Consider the following 17,214-nt stretch of genomic DNA (forward strand, 5'->3'; position numbering starts at 1 on the left):
GCACCGTGGCCACCAGCTGCTGGGGACATGGGGAAGGCCACCTCCAAAGGACACAGGTGTGGGCACAGTCCCCAGGAGGGAGCAGGGAGAGGGGGCAGGAGCACTGCAGCCCCCCCAGACCCAGCAGGGCTCTGCAGCAGTTCTGGGACACAGCAGGGGCAGAGGAAGGTCCAGCAGCAATGATGGCCATGGATGGAGGGCCTGAGCTGGTCCTGGCACCCAGGCCAAGGAAACAAGGATCTGAACCCATCAGAAGTGCCTGCCCAATGGCCACACCGTGTGCAGTGTTACCCAGGGGACAGGGACCTCCCTCCCAGGCAGGGCCCCCAAGGATGGGTGGCAGAGATGGTGAGGAAGTAACGTGGCAGCAACCACACCCGCAACGCAAAATTGTTAATTTATTATTAGGAGGCAAAAAAATTGTACAGTTACAAGAATCATTTCCCAACAGAGGTCAAATCTGAGTCAAAATATCTCTTACAAAAAAAAAAAAAAAGGGAGGGTGGGGGGGAGACAACACTTTACAAGTCGTTAAATTAAAAAAAAAAACCAAACAAAAAAAACCAACAAAAAGAAACCTCTCTTTGTGCAATTCTGCAAAAACAAGAACAGAAGGTAAATTCCTGGCCTGACGCCCTGGAGCCCAGTGGGAAGGGGCTGAGGGGGCCCTGCAGCCCCCCAGCCATCCCCACCCTGTGCCCCAGCCCTGCACTGGGACCAGCAGCTGCCTCCCCTGCTCACCCAGCCTCCAGTGCCAGCCCAGTCCCCCAGACTGGCCCCAAACAACCTGGCCAGGCCCCAGGCTGCACCTCAGAGCCCCAGCCCATGGCACAGACATGGCACAGCCAGCCACAGCCTTTGTCACCCCACAGGACTTCCACACACAGACCTGACCACTGTCCCTACAAGCCCTGCTGGCCCTGCCCCACGGCCCCTGTGCCCCCCAGCCAGGGCAGCAGAGCAGGGGTGGCATGGGGAGGGGGGCATGGGGACTGGGGAATGGGGAACAGGGAATGGGGACTGGGGCACGGGGAGCAGGCACAGGCAGCAGAGCACGGAGAGTAGGAATGTGGAGCAAGCATGGGGAGCAGGGCATGGGGAGCAGGCACAGAGCACACCCCTGGCTCTGGTGAGCAGCACTGAGGGTGCACAGATGTTCTGAGCGTGTCTCCAGGTGCCTCCAGGTGTCCCTCCCTCTCTGGCATCCCAAGGGATGTGCCTGGCCAGGGCAGAGCCAGCAGCCCCAGCCTGGCACAGGTGATGCCACTTGGCACGTGGGGAGCCAGCACAGCTCTCCTGGGAGGTCACAGGGGCTGAGGCAGCCCCGGGACAGGTGGGAGGCAGGTGCCAACCCCAGCTCCCCCAGGGCCTGCTGGCACTGCTGGGCACCCAGCACTGGTACCAGTGCCCCAGATCATCCCCGAGCAGCCAGGCTGGGCAGCGGGCAGGATTTGGCCCAGGCACAAGAGCAGGGGACACGTGGGGCAGGGGGAGGCTGATGGCAGTGGCTTGTGGCTAATCCCTGTCCCCTGGAGGGGTGAGGGGCCTGCAGGTGGCATTGACACATCCCCCCCCCATCAAGCCCAAGGCAGGCAGGACAAGGTGGGCACCCCCCAACACCCCCAGGGTGGTCTCTGCCTGGAGGCAGCAGCAGGACACCCAGAGAAGGGAAAAGGGACAGCCCCATCCCCAAGGGCTGCCTTCTGCTACCACCCTCCTCCTCCTCCCAACGCTGACCCTTGGCTGGCCTTGGGGAGCCCCAGCTTTCCTACTGCTCACAGGGCCCAATTTAATAACAGCACTATCCCTTAAATTAAAAAATTAAAATATATATACATATATATATACTGTATACACAGACAACAACAGAACAGTGCCAAAATGGAGGAAGAGAGGGGGAGGAGAGGACAGGGGGAGAGGAGGGCAGTCAGACATCTTCTTTACAATAAAAACAAGGACTCTGCCCCAATGTCAGCAGAGTCTGGGGTCCCCTAAAAATACCCATCTAGAGAGAGAGCTGGAGGGACAGAGCAGGAGAGAGGGGCGTGGGCTTGGACAATGGCAGCTTCCCATCCGAGCCAGGCCCGCGGGACCTCAGCTTCGCCTGGACTTCGAGTGCTGGATAAGCCACTGTAGGGTGATGTCTGCAGAGGCAAGGGGACACTTAGAGCCTCTGTCTCTGGCTGTCACCTCCCCCAGGGCTGCCCCCGTGCCCCCAGGCCACAGCACTCACCAATGTTGTCCTTTTCTTTGCAGGAGATGGAATAGCAACAGATCTCTCGGTCCTGGATGGCAGAGAGGTTCCTGGGGGAAGGGAGCAAGTCTGGCTGCAGGCTCTGAGCTGGGTGGGGTGGCCATGGCAGACACCTTGGGCAGCCCTGAAGGGTCTCTCTGGGCTCTGTCTCAGGGCACAATGGAGGGGCAGCAGCTCCCCAGGAGCTGTGTGTGGGTCAGGCACCATGGCTCCATGCCTGAGGGGCAGGGGTGCTCTGGTGGGGGGGCTATGTGACAGGGCAGGAGGGACCCGATCCCACGGAGACCCTGGCCACCAAATTCCATAGGTTGCCCCAGCCCTGCAGCCCTGCAGATGGGGCAGGGAGGTTTTGGGAGGGCTGGCAGCATGGGAGCTGCACAGGTGCCCATGGTCCAGAGGTGCTCTGGGAGGTGGCTGAAGGGGAGGAAATGCTGGGAGTCAGTGCAGCATCCCAGATTGCCCCTGTGGAGGAGCCCAGTCCCACTGCCCAGGGTGGTATCTGTCCAGCAGGCAGTGCCACACTGTGCCAGGCCCCCACGCCACCGTGTGGCACGTGGCAGCCAGCCCTGGCACTGGTGGCTCCAGCTCCTCTGTGTCTCCACAAGGTGTCACCTCAGATATCCTCAGCCACTCGTCTCTGCCAGCCACCCCAGGCCCACAGTGCCACCCCAGCTGGGCAACCGTGCTGGGGGGGACACGGCAGAACAGGGAGGGATCACACTGTGTCACACCCTGTGCCCCAGGGGGACACTGGCACACTGTGTCACACCCCCAGGGCACACTGTGTCACACCCCCTGTGCTCAGGGGGCACACTGGCACACTCTGTCACACCCCTGTGCCCCAGAGGACACTGGCACACTGTGTCACACCCCCTGTGCCCCAGGGCACACTGGCACACTGTGTCACCCCCCTGTGCTCAGGGGGACACTGGCACACTGTGTCACACCCTGTGCCCCAGGGGGACACTGGAACACTGTGTCACACCCCCAGGGCACACTGGCACACTGTGTCACACCCCTGTGCCCCAAAGGACATTGGCACACTTACATCTTCTCAATGAGCTCCTTCTCATCCAAGGCACCGGGCAGGTCCCTCTTGTTCCCCAGGACCAGGACCTGCAGGGCAGGACAGGGGACACCTGAAGCACCCGGCCACCAGACCAGGCAGGAACCTGCTTCTGCCACTCAGAGCCTGCTTGTGACACCAGACAGCCCTGGCTGCTCCACTAGGATGTCCCAGACAGAGAAACCCCTTCAGCAGCACTCAGGAGGGGGAGCACTTCAATTAACTGCCTTAATTAGCCATGCACAGCATGCTCCCAGGGCAGACATGGCCCCACAGCTCATCCTCTCTCGAGGGCACCAGCATCTTCTGTGCCACCCAGGACACCCTCCCAGGAGCCTCTCAGTGTCTCTGAGCACAAAGTCGAGTGAAATGGCTAACACTGACTCTGTCCAGCAGGAGCAAGCCCGAGCTGCTGGGCAGAACCCACTGTGCAGGCAGCCAGCCCAAACAGGATCAGCTGTTTGTGCCATGCTGATGTGTCCCGGCAGGACTGGTTTGTCCCTCCGGAGCAGCCATGTGACTGTCACCTGACAGGGGCGGCGCCGAGCCTGTGGCTGCCGCACTGGGCCGGGCTTGCAGCAGCTCAGGATGAGCATCTCCCCCAGCCCGGTTCCAGTCAGGAGCCTCTCTCAGAAGAGAGCCTTCAGAGGCCTGGGACTGCAGCCTGGTAGGTCAGGAGCTTAATTTAGCTGGCAGGGACATGTGGGATCCATGGCAAGATCTTCAGTTAGCTCCTTTCAAAGGATGCTCATTTGGGATGGCTGGTGCACAGCCCACCCTACAGGTCTGGAGACCCTGGGGGGCATTCCCTGGTCTAGGCAGACAAAAGAACCTTCCCTCAAAAAGCTGTTAGACCCCACTGGCTCCTTCCCCTGTTCCTGTGTCTGCTCCTGTGCTCCTGAGCCACACCTTCCCTATTCCCTGATTGGCCCTCCTCTCTGTACTGCCCCAAGACCAGGGGCAGTCCCCAGGCCCCTGGAGAAAGCAGGACTCTCCAGGTGTGTGGGCTGGGACCTGAACATCTCACTGAATGAAACATCTGTGGATATTATGCAAAGGCCCTTTTTGCTTCTTTACCCTGGACTTTACTAGCAGCAATTCAGGCTGCAACACACAGGTACAGCACACCTGTGACATGTCCCTCCTGCACATGTCACAGCCCCATGTCCCACTTCATGCACATGTCACAGCCCAGCAGCCCCTCTCACAGGAGACAGCACCTTCCTGTCACACCACAAATCAGGTGCAAATCCATGTGAGAGGAGATTTCACCAGGGGGCCTGATCTGTGCTCTCTGCCCCAAAGTTCCCTCTGTGCTGCTTGGCCCAGTTCTGACCTAGGAAGTGTCACTGTCCCAGCTGGTCCCTCAGGAGTGCAGCAGGGAAGTGATGCCTCCGAGGAAGGGGAGCCCCTCCCTGAATGTGCTCTGCAAGCCCTGGCAGTGCCCAGCCTGGGCAGCACGACTGAGGCTCACCGGGATGCCCTGCAGCTGGGGCTTGTCAAGCAGGTTGTGCAGTTCATTCTTAGAGGCCTCTATCTTCTCCTGGTCAGCAGCATCCACCATGTACCTGCAAGGGAAGGCACAGCTCTGAGCACAGGTGCCCAGGTCTCCACGGCCTCGTGCTGTGTCCGTGCCACCCCAAACCTCCTCCCACGGCAGCTCACTGGGAACTGGGCCAGCACGTGGAGGGGGTTGATAACAGGATCCTAACACCTCTTCACCTCTTCCCAAGGATGGCTGTGGAGCTGAGAGCCCCTCATGTCTCCCAGGGGAGTGGGGGAGCACTCATCCTTGTCTCTGCAGCTGTCACAGGTGACAGCAGTGAGAGGATGGGCAGGGAAGGCCAGGCAGGAGAACTGCAGGACACACATTGTCTCCAACACGCACATGCAGCTGCCAGGTAAACACCCAGGACAAGCAGAGAAGGCAGAAGCTGAGGATGCAGAGGTGACAATGACCCAAGAGGGGGAAGGACCTCCTCATCCCATCGATGAGGCAATCTTGAGAGGGGCCATGGAGCAAGTGGATGTGAAGCTGATGGCCACCAATGCTTCTCTAAGCAGAAGGGGAGATTGGAAAGGATTTTGTTCTTAAAGACCAACTTTTATTCTCCAAATGATGTCAGTGAAGGCAAAACTTGGGTGAAGAACTGATCAAAGCAGCCTTGATTTCAAAGATCAAGAAGCTGGGAGAGGAGTGAGAAACACCAGCTCATCAGGCTTTGGGGAGTTATTTAAAAATAGGAAAAGAGCTACTAACTGCTAAAGTGCTTAACAGAGGAAAATGGGAATGCTGTGCCAAGAGGGAAACACCCCCAGGGGCTGCCCCAGCCTTTGGCATGTTGGGCACAGGGGGGAGCTGAGAGCAAAGGGAAGGGGACCTGACACAGCTCGATGTGATGAGGGCAGACTGGAGTGTGGCCTGGATGCTGACAGGTCCTTTTGTTTCCTGACAACCACATGGGCCAAAATTATGACATTATGGAAGGAGGCAGCAGAAGGCGTGAAAGGACAGAGATTTTGTCATTTCCAGTAAAGCTCATTGTAATAAAAAGTGTAATAAAAACCCTCCTGCAGGTCCAAGGCCATGTCCCAACATGCAGAACAAGCAGTACCACACTCCTCCTCACCTGCCAAGGCTTAGAGTTGGGAAAGGCAGCACAGGAAGCAGCCCTCCAAATCTCAGGGGATGGTCACTTGGGAAAGATCCCATAAATCTCTTTTTCTGACTGGGTTTAGGTAACCCCAATATGGTGTCCCAAGATCAGTATTTGTTCTTTGGAACAGGCATGCTGCTTCCCATGAGTGCTTTGCCATGCTCAACCCCAGCCTGGACTCCCTGGGATTGCTTTTCCTGCACTGTTTGCAAGCAGGGGACATCCAGGGACACTCAGATTTGCTGACTCAGTAGCAGGTGAGACTCCTGCTCTCAGCACATGATTTATCTGGCAGCACATAAACATCCTGAGCTGGAAATCAGCCTCTCCTGTGGGAAGGGCTCAGCCCCTGTGGTGAGCAGCCAGCACAGAGGATGCATGGGAGCCTCTGAGGAACAGAGCTGCACTGAGGGATGCTAGAAGGGAAGAGGAGGGTCTGGCACAGCTGGAGGGACCTGGCTGTCCTTTGCTCAAAGCCCATGTAGACACCAGTCCCCAGGGGAACTATCTGGAAATAAGGAGGCTCTGGGGGGACCTTCTTGTCTCTCCATTTCCCTGACATTTCCATTTCCCATTCCTCCTGGCTGGAGCCAGGAGGGTGTCGGGCTCTCCTCCCAGGAAACAAGCAACAGGACCAGAAGAAATGGCCTCAAGTTGGACCAGGAGAGGTTTAGGTTGGATATTAGGGAAAATTTCTTCCCTAGAAGGCTGGTCAGGCCCTGGCACAGGCTGCTCAGGGCAGTGGTAGAGTCACCATCCCTGGAGGTATTCAAAAGGCACCCCAGCAGCCCGGGGTGGGGTGATGCCCCAGCCCCTGGCAAGGCTCAGCAGCAGCAGGGGGTGGCAGCAGGGGGTGACAGCAGGGCTCAGGACACTCACACCATGGCAGGGGGTGACAGCAGGGCTCAGGACACTCACACCATGGCAGGGGGTGACAGCAGGGCTCAGGATACTCACACAATGGCAGGGGTGACAGCAGGGCTCAGGACACTCACACCAGGGCAGGGGGTGACAGCAGGGCTCAGGACACTCACAGGATGGCAGGGGGTGACAGCAGGGCTCAGGACACTCACACCAGGGCAGGGGGTGACAGCAGGGCTCAGGACACTCACAGGATGGCAGGGGGTGACAGCAGGGCTCAGGACACTCACAGGATGGCAGGGGGTGACAGCAGGGGGTGACAGCAGGGCTCTAGGACACTCACAGGATGGCAGGGGGTGACAGCAGGGGGTGACAGGAGGGCTCAGGATACTCACACAATGGCACTCACTCCACGGCAGTATCGCTCCCACATGCTGCGGAACCGTGGCTGTCCCCCGATGTCCCAGAGCTGTGACAGGGAGATGGCAGCGTTACCCTGGCACTGCTACCCTGGCACTGTGCCCAGCACCCCACACTCCTTCTCCCCAACCTGGGGCATTCTGGCTGTGCACCAAAGCCACTCCCATCCTCTTCAGCTCAAACCTCAGGAGGAGGCCCCTGACTTGATAAAGAAGGGAGGAACCTCAGAAGGGGAGCTGGAGGATGCTGAACCCCCTGTGTGTGCCTCTGCTGGCACAGAGGGACCCCTGGCCCAAGCTGGGTGCTCCTCTCCATATCCATCACACCAGCTGCCATTTCCCTGAGGCATTTCCCATTTAAGAACATTCAGCACACTCTCAAAAGTGGTCCTGCAGCAGCCAGAAATCTCCAAGCCAGCTTTTCAAGCCTGTCCAAGACCTATTTCCCAGTACAACCCCAGGCCCTTGAAAAATCCAGGTAGAACCCTCCTCTTCCTCTGCTCCCAAGGCAGAGACCACCACTGCAAGCCATGACCTGTTTTTCCCAGCACTACCACCCTCAGCAAGGTGACCACATCCATAAGTTCCTACCAGCAAGCCAGAGATACAAGGAAACCTCCAGCTTTGCAGCTCAGACTGGCTCTCATTGCACAAGTCTGGATCTCCTACAGTCCTTCCCACCACCTCCTCTGGTGGGTACCTGCAGGACCCTAACAGGGCAAATCTTTCACTTCCAGGTAGTGGAACCCCTGGAAATGTTAACAAAACACCTGGATGTGGCACTTGGAGACACAGTTTAGTGGTGAACATGGCACTACTGGTTCAACTTGATCTTAAAGGGACTTTCCACCCTTAATGCTGCCATGCTTCTATTCTGTGAGCTGCAGCTGGGATCCTTGGAATTCTTCCACCTCCAGCAGAAGAGCCACCAACCTCCCTCACCTTCACCTTTCATCCCAAGAGCCCTCACCAGCAGTAACAACTGCATCTTACCTTTATGGTAACATTCCCTTTGGTGATCTTCCTCATGTTGAAACCCACTGTCGGGATCATGTCCTCATTGAACTGTCCTGACTGCAAGAACAAGGTGGGACAGCGTTAGGAGGTGGAGGGATGGGGCCAGCCTGCCCTGGCAGGGCAGCAAGGCTGACAGCTTGGGATAACCCCAAAGGCTCTGCCAGCCCTGCCCTGGGAACGGTGCAACCCTCCTGCAGGAGCACAGAGCCCAGGAGACACAGTGCCACCAGGACCATGGGAATGCTGTTCTTTTCCAGCTAGGAGAAAGCCTGGTGGGCAGAGGGAAGTCACTGTGTCATTGTCCCAGGCTCGCTGAGCATTTTGTATGTAAATCACCCTCTCTTTCTACACTTTTGTTATTAGTAGTGTTGCTTACTGTCTTCTTATCTCGTTGCTGTTTCCAGTAAATTGTTCTTATCTCAACCCATAATCTTTGCCTTTTGTGCATCCAGTTGGAGGGGAAGGGGAAGTAAGAGGCAGCCAACACCTAACATCAGCGGGAGCACCAAACTGGGGAATACCATTCCTAAACCATGAGGCTGTGGCTGCTGCAATGGGCACAGGTGCCCTGGGTGCCCCAGTGCAGTGCCCAACCCTGCAGCCAGCTGCCACCCTCAGCCCTGAACTCACTGCTGTCCCCATGGGCTGGGGCATTGCCCATCCCAGCTCTCTCAAACCCTTTCTGGAGGAGGCTGAGACCTTGCTCCTCTGCAGTGACCTCTGGTGAGGCAGCCCTGGAAGGACTCCCAGGGTTTCAGGCTGGGCTCCCCACCCAGGAGCCACCTCCTGCTCCAGCTCCTTCCCAGCTGCAGGTCCTGGGGGCACCAGCATGTTTCTGCTTTAGATCATTCAAAGCCCAGCTCAAACCAGACTGACTTCTGCTTTCAAGTGAGAGCTGTCTGCACTGCTCCCCCAGTTCTGCATCCTGCCTGTGCTGGGTGACTTGGGGATCACAAAGGGCACCCCTCCTGCCCCCAGAGCTGCTCCCAGTGCAGCTCTAATGTCTGTTGAGTTTATGCATCAGATGATGAGATCCCTGAGGGGCTGCAGCAGCCCAGCCCCGCTGTGGAACAGGTCAGGCTTGTTGGAGCAGTGAGCAGGAGCCATCCCTCTGCTGATGCTGGCTCACCAGCCCCGTGCCCAGCACACACCAAGGGGTCTTGTGAGAAACAACTGCTCACTTTTAACATTTTAAAGGTTCATTAAACATTTATAAAAATACAACAAAAGAACTAAATAAGGAAAAATTACAGCACTGGGAGCCCCTGTGACTACCAGCCACATGCTCATCTTCAAAATGGATGCTCCCCCTTTTATATCTCTAGACCCCCTTAAAGTCCTGTCAGTTAACTCCTTCCTTGCTGTCCAGGGGTGGGGGTCACTTTCTTACACCTTGGGTGGAGCTCAGGTGTTGCCATAGTAACGAGCCAACCCTCCCAGAGTACCAAGGCCATCCCATGATAACAGCGAGGGGGAGGACACATTAACACAACTCTGCATCTACAAACTTCTCTTAACACACACAGAATGTTCACTCTTCATTGTGAGAGCCACCATCTCATCACTCATCTCTAACAGTCTGGCAAAGCCCAGCCCAGTGTGCTGCTCAAATCCCAGGGCTGCAGGATGGGCCCAGGTGGAGCAGCACAGAGGGACATTACAGGCAGTCCCAGCAGGGATGTGGCAGCTCTGGGGCAGGAGACAGGAGCTGGCACAGCCCTTCACCTCCAGCAGCTTCCCTGGCACTCACACCTCGCTTATGGCCTGTAAATGCATCCTGGGAGATGTTGGGGAATGCTGAGGAGGCAGTAGGGCAGAATGTTTGATAACTAGGATAATGCAGCCTTGGGGATTTCAGCCATCAGTGCCAGAAACCTGCAGGAACCACCAGCCATGGCCAAACTCATCCTGGCAGGTCTTTACTCCCTAAAAATCCTCAGTTTCTTGAGGGCTTTTCTCTTAGTTAACACAAACCTCAAAACAGGAAGTCAGTTTATGCTGTTTTGTCATAAACAGATTTTTGTGCCTGGTTGAGCCTGTGGCTGCTCCAGATGCACCGCATCAGCAAGTCCCCAGGAATTTCCTGACCTCTTCCCAAGGCTCTGCAATACACCCTGCTTCCCTTTTTCACATCCCTTTTGCATTCAGCAGCAAAAGCCAGCAGCCAAGGGGTGCTCAGGCCATGCTGCACCCAGAAAGAACTGTGAGGAAGAGCATGGGGAGAGGAGGGGAAGCAGGCAGGGATCCACAGGGGACATCTCCTATGGAATTAGGTTCAACACACAGCTGAGCTCTGTGAAACAAAGGAATTCTCAAACTTTGATTGGTGGCATGGAGAGCAATTGCTGAAGAGCTCTTGGAAGCTGCAGGCACTTCCCTCAGGGATTCCAGACCACATCATGGGATCTGCTGGCTGTGCAAAAGCCAGACAAGATAAGGTTCCCGTGTGACAGAAGCTTCTTCCAGGAAGGGGTGAGCTGCAGGAGCCAGTAGTCACCTCTTCTTTGCTCCACGGGTGGGACAGAGCATGTCTGTGTGAGTGAGCACAGCCCTGCTCCCTGCCCCAAACCCCTCTCCCACTGCAGCACCTGCCTCCAGGTCCAGGGCCAAGGGGCCAAAACAAAACCACTTGAGCTGTCCAAAACAGGCTGAGCAGGGAATGCAAGGCACTGTGCTCCAGGATGGCTCCCTCATGCTCCCTGCTGTCCCAGCACCCACAGAAGCATCTTGCACGTGCTCATCCTGCATCAGCTGCTCTCTGAAAGCAACTCTCAGTGGTAGAAACACAGAGTTTCCTCTTCCCTCTCTAGCTACCCCCGACGCTGGTGCCTTCAACATATTTTCAACTTCCTGCAGAGTCCAGCCATCCCCAGCTCCACTGCCAGGAAAGCAGGGAGCACCCAGATGGAGACAAGCAAAAGCTTCACTGGACACACTCTTGCCCCAGATTTTGGTTATATAATGGACACAGTATCCATGCTCACCCTGAGGATGATGCCAAGCCACACCAATCGTTTAAGAATGGAATTCACAGAATGAGTAGGTTGAAAGAGACCCTCAAGATCTAGTCCAACCCAATTCCACTGGCAGGCCAAAAATTGTTGGAGGCAAGATGGATTTTGTGGCCACAAATGGCAGATCAGGTCTTTGCAGACTCCAGTTCATTGCTGGCTTTGCCAGGGTCACCCACTGCTCTGCCCAAACCATTCTGCCTTGGTGCCCTGCCCCAACACTTTCCAGTTGGGTCACTGGGAGAGGTGGCCAGAACTCAGCTTTTGTCAGAGCGAGCGGCGCCGCCAGCCCACGCTGAGCCCATCCTGACACATGCACATGAACACCACATCCCCTGATGGCCACTTCACCACCACCCCTGGCCCAGACAGGGCCTGGGACCTTGGCTCACTGGCACATGCAGAGAAGCCACCTCACCTCTGGTGAGCAGCACCCAGGGCTGAGGTGGCCAGGCCCTGCTCCTCACCATGGCCAGGTGGCTGTGACCCTGTCCCAGCAAGGACTGATGTGACCTGCTCTAGATACACCACTGCTGGGTGCCCTGCAGCCCTGCTCCCCAGAGGGCAGAGGTGGCAGTGCTGGAAGCCCAGCCCTGGGTCTCTGCAGTTGTGTCTGTGCCCTCTGTGGGACAGAGGCAGGAGCCCAAAGCACCTTGGGTTGGGTGTCTCCCACCACTGCCTGGACCATCTCCAAAACTGCCATGTGGCACTCGAGTCCCTGCCAAACCCTGGCCAAGCTCTAACAAGGAGGGAAATTTACATATAAAAAAGATAAAAAAGAAATGTTTTATGATGTGAGAGGTGAGGCTCTGGCATAGGTTACCCAGAGAAGCTGTGGCTGCCCCATCCCTGGAAATGTTCAATGTCAGGCTGGATGGGGCTTGGAGCAAACCAGTCTAGTGGAAGGTGCCTGTATGTGCCTGCCAATGGTAAGGGTGTTGGACAAGGCGATCTTTTAAGATCCTTTCAAACCCAAATCGCTCTGGGATCCTATTTCAGGAAAGCCACACTGTCCATTTTCCTTGGCTCATGTTGACAGAGCTTGCAGCAGCAAGACAAGACCATGCCTCACCCAGATTCTCCTCCTCTTCCAGGAATAGGGAGAAACCCTCCCAGAAAACCTGACACCTTCTGCATTATGAAGGTAAGGAGCAAAGACACACCTGTGGAGGGCCCAGGTGTGCAACTGGAGGCAGAATGAGAACCCACAGCCACCCCCCACTCACACTGGCCCTGCCAGACCCCACTCAGGGGGCACACCCAGAGCTCCTGGGAGAGGTGGGTGTCAGGACAGATCGGTGCAAATGCATCAGAACAACATCACCCTGCTACTTCCTCAGCACCTCTCTGCTCTACCTCCCCAGCAAACCCTGGACACCTTGCACACCTGGAGCTGCACGTTCCCTCCCAGGCTCATCCAGGGCACATCCTGCCCAGGTGGGTCAGCTGGCTGCCCAAGGGGTCAGTGTCTCTCTGAGGAGGGCTGGGAGCAGGTGCTGAGCTCTGCAGTCCTCTGAGCCACTCTCAGGCCATGCCTCCCCTGAGATCCCTGCTGGAGAGCTGGCACCTGCCCCACCATCCTACCTGGAGCCAAACACGAGGCTGATGTGGTTTCACAGGATGGGTCAGGCTGGAAGGACCACAGTGGGGCACCTGATCCAACCCCCCTGCTCAACCAGGACCATCCCAGAGCACATGGCACAGCATTATTCCCAGGGAATGTCTCCAGGGAGGGGGACTCCACACCCTCTCTGGGCAGCCTGTTCAGTGCACAGCCACTGCACAGGAAAGAAGTTCTTCCAAATGTCCAGGCAGAACTTCCTGGGCATCAGCCCCGTCCATTCCTCTTGCTCCAGTGCTGGGCCCAGGGAGCAGAGCCTGGTGCATCCTCTGACCCCTCTCTGCAGACATTGACAAAGGCCCCTCTCAGCCATCTCTTTTTGGCTGTTTGGCTCAACAGCCTCAGCTTCCTCAGCCTGTCCTCATAAGAGACATGCTCCAGTCCTGTCAGCATCTTCACAGCCTCCACTGAACTCACTCCAGAAGCTCCATATTTCCTCTTGCAGCACTAGTTTGAATCACTTTCCAGGCAGGGCTGAAGCACAGGATGGTGCCCCAGAGCCTCCACCACATGTCCAACACCCTGGCACTTGTGCCTTCACTCTCTTGGAAGGCTCTAGCACAGGTAGAAAGCACGTGATGCTAAAAAGTAGCAATGCTCTCTTGTTCTAACCACAGCCTGCACTGACAGGTTTTGGGCCCAGCACCTGCTGAGGAGCTCTCAACACCCTTGAGTTATCCATGGCACCACCAGATTGGACAAAAGGCAGCTAAAAGCCCACTAGCTTCAGGTTAAATCAAGACCAGGTGTGTATCTACAGTTTTCACTTCTCCTTGCAGGAAAGACTTCAAGCCTTACCTATCAACAGCTAGGAAAAGACAAAATAAGTCCTGAAAATCCAAGTTCCCACCCCAGGCAGGTGACCCAGGAGGAGTCACCCTGATCACAGCTGCCTTCAGCAAAGTCCTTGCCTGCCACAAGCACAGCCTGGCTGCTGGAGGGAGCCACCCACCTTCCAGGGAACCAGAGTGCACTTCTCAGTCAGGTGCAGCTACAAATCCTGCAAGAAAAGGATGGTGCCAAACCCCCAGAGCAGCTCCGGTCCCAGAAAGGACCTTCTCCCCTTCTTGTAACATTTCTCCAACACCCCAAAATCCCACACTTCTCCAGTTCAGCTTTTATCCCCCCACAAAACCCAAATCACAGCTAATTCCCCTTCCAACTACCCCACTGCAACACCCTAAAGCCAGGCACCTCCAGACCTTCTCAGGCAGTTCCTGTTGAGCTGGCATTTCCTGTGCCATTCTTCTATTTCACTGTGCCCAACAAGTCCTTCCTTCCAGGATGTCTTCTCAAAACTGGCTGCCCCTTTTTGTGTGCATCTGCCACAAAACTTGAACTTTCCAAATAACTTGAGAGGCCAAACTCAGCACCCTGAGCCTGACTGCTGTGTGAGGGTCACAAACACCTCACAACAGATCTGACAGACCAGCAGGCCATGGTGCCAACTTCAGCCACCTCAAGAGCTGCTGTAATTCCTCAAAATCCCTTCTCCCTGCACCAGCAATCCTGGCTAGAGAGAGTCCCAGTGCATGGGTCCTGCCAGCGGGGTTTTGCCCACAGTTAAAGTGCCAGGTACAAAGTATTTGCTCACAGAAGCAAACCCCACAAAGCTCACACTGAGCCCTGTCTGCTCCAGATGTGGCTGGAAAAGGAGGAGGCATGTGGGGAACACCAACCATCGGGGTTTCCAGCCCTGTGCAGGCAGAACAGTGCAGCAGGTCTGGGATAAAGCTCCATCACCCTTCACAGCTTAACTGGGTGATTAAAACCAACACTAAATTACTTGGCCATTTTTAAGGTAGCCTGGGTGCTCTTAACAGGCACGCACGCAGCACACCAAGAGCAGGAGCAGCTCACACGTGGCACTGCCATGTCCCACCCTGGCATGGTATTCCAAAAATTGACTATTAGACATGCAAATGGCAGGGAGAGGTCTCCCAAAAATAGGATTGGTGCTCAGGGTCACTGCCCCAGGGCCAAACTACTCCCTATCCCCAGATGCTGGTGTTGGTTTATGGGAGGAACCATAAACCAACAGGAGACTGGAGCACTGAGAAGTGACTTCCAGCAAGAGGGCAAGAGTGCCATCATCTCCAGGATGAAAGGCATTTTGGGGTGTCCTTTCTCTGCCCCTAGACCTTTCAGGAGGGACATTTTTGTCCCTCAGCACCTCTCAAAGAGCAATGCCACAGAGCCTCCATATGAGCTGAAAATCCCCTCTGACAGCCCAGCAGCTTCCAGCACCCTGAGCAAGCACCAACAACTCACTCTGCTTTGGAGCCATGGCAGGCACAGACTTCGGAGCACCAGGGGGCAGTGGGGGAACCAGGGCGGATCTGCATCCACCTCCCTCCGTGAAACCCTCGGGGGGGCAACAGCCCAAACCCACCCTTCAGGATCCTCCCGCCTTGCACCATCACTACTGAGAGGCCTGAGCAACCCAAAAAGCCGGAGGGGAGCCTGCCGAGCATCCCCACGGGTGAAGCCACGCCCTGGGCGTGGGGATGCAGGACACGCAGCTGCTGATCCTCTGCTGGGTGCAGGGACCCCGCGGATGAGCAGCGCGGCCGGGAGAGGCCGGGGCTGAGGGGCCCGGGGCGGGGTCGCTGCCCTGCCCTGCCCTGCCCCGCTCGGGCGCTGCTGCAGGAGCAGCCGGCACCCACGGGACGATGCCGTGGTGAAGCACCTCGTGCTTCCCGAGGAAGGTCGGCAGGCAAACACCTCCACCCCGGCCCGCAGGCAAGGAACCCCGGTGGCACGGAGCGCGGCAGGGCCGTCCTGAGGCCCCACCTGCGCGTCCCGGCGGCGGCAGCGACGATGACAAAGCGCCCGCTGCTACGGGTCGGAGAGCGGAGCTCCCGCAGTGCCCCGGGCGGCACTGCCCGGCCCGGGCACCGGCACCGACCGCTGACCACGGCCGGGGCTCCCGCCACAGGGCAGGGCCGAGCCGGACCCTGCCCCGGGGCCTGCTCCGGCGGCGCCCCGAGCACCCCCTCGGCTCCGGGGATGCGGGGAGCGAACGCTGCGGGCCTGCACCCTTCACTGAGTCCCACACTGAGCCCCACAGTGCACCTTGCACCCCACACTGTGCCCCACACTGAGCCCCACACGGCAGCCTGCACCCCACACTGTGCCCCACACTGAGCCCCACACTGCAGCCTGCACCCCACACTGTGCCCCACACTGAGCCCCACACTGCAGCCTGCACCCCACACTGTGCCCTACACTGAGCCCCACAATGCAGCCTGCACCCCACACTGTGCCCCACACTGCAGCCTGCACCCCACACTGCGCCCCACTGCTCCATTCCGCACCCCACCCTGTAACCCCACTGCTGCATCCCGTACCCCCAGCCTGCACCCCCTCCCCAAAGGCATTTTCAGGCTGGGGTGCGATAGGGCGGAGACGTTCAGAGAAATACCCAGGGGTGCGATGGGGACATGCAACGGGGATGCAATGGGGGTGCAATGGAGGTGAAATACGGATGCCGTGGGGGTGCAATGGAGATGCAATTGGGTTCAACGGGGGTACAATGGGGTGCAATTGGGATGCAATGGGGGTACAATGGGGTGCAATGAGGGTAGAATAGGGGGGTCCAAGGGTGAAGCCCTGGGTGGGCACGTGACCCGTCGGGGATGGGGCGATCGGGGCGTCCCCGGGCTCACCGCGATAACGTTGACGAAGGTGGTCTTGCCCGAGTACTGCAGCCCCACCAGGGTCAGCTCCATCTCCTCCTTCCAGAACAGCGCCCGGAACCAGTCCAGCAGCTTGTTGAAGAGCGCCAGCATGGTGCCGGCCGGGCCGGGCCGCGCTGAGCGGGGCCGAGTTGAGCCAAGCGGAGCCGAGCCGAGCCGGGCCGGGCCGGGCCGAGCGGGGCTGGGCCGGGCCGAGCCAAGCGGGGCCGAGCGCGGCCGGGCCGGGCAGGGCCGAGCGAGGCCGAGTGGAGCCGAGCGAGGTCGAGTCGGGGCGGGGCCAGTCGGGGTGGAGCCGAGCGGTGCCGAGCGGTGCCGATGGAGGCCGAGCCGCCGCCGGTATTGTCCGCGCGCCGCGGGCCCTGCTGCCGCACCGGGTGGGGCCCGCGCGCCGCCTCCCCCGCCCCGCTGCCGCGCCCCCTGCCGGCCCGGAGGAACCGCTGCACCCTGCGCCGAGCGGCCGGGCCCCCGGGACAGCCCGGACAGACGGGACAGCCCGGAATATCCCCCTGCCCTGGTCACTGCCGGCATCCCCGACCCTCGGTAACCCAGGGCTCCTCAGGTCACAGTACGGCCCGAGGGAGGGCGGTGCACGCTCGTACCGCTGCCCCGC

At 58.0% G+C, this 17,214-nt stretch overlaps 1 protein-coding gene across 1 annotated transcript; it reads right to left on the minus strand.

Annotated features, from left to right (window-relative positions):
* Window positions 1–382: 382 nt before the first annotated feature.
* On the minus strand, window positions 383–16,980 carry ARL8A (ARF like GTPase 8A). The gene is made up of 7 exons (XM_084220649.1): window positions 16,575–16,980; window positions 8,251–8,331; window positions 7,234–7,307; window positions 4,795–4,888; window positions 3,303–3,370; window positions 2,234–2,304; window positions 383–2,144 (listed from the first exon to the last, which is right to left on the minus strand). The coding sequence occupies exons 1-7, from the start codon at window positions 16,695–16,697 to the stop codon at window positions 2,095–2,097; spliced, it is 561 nt and encodes a 186-aa protein (XP_084076775.1). The 5' UTR covers window positions 16,698–16,980; the 3' UTR covers window positions 383–2,094.
* Between the last annotated feature and the right edge of the window lie 234 nt (window positions 16,981–17,214).

Source organism: Fringilla coelebs, assembly GCF_963513975.1.
Source record: "Fringilla coelebs genome assembly, chromosome: 23".
In the NCBI taxonomy this organism is placed as follows: domain Eukaryota; kingdom Metazoa; phylum Chordata; class Aves; order Passeriformes; family Fringillidae; genus Fringilla; species Fringilla coelebs.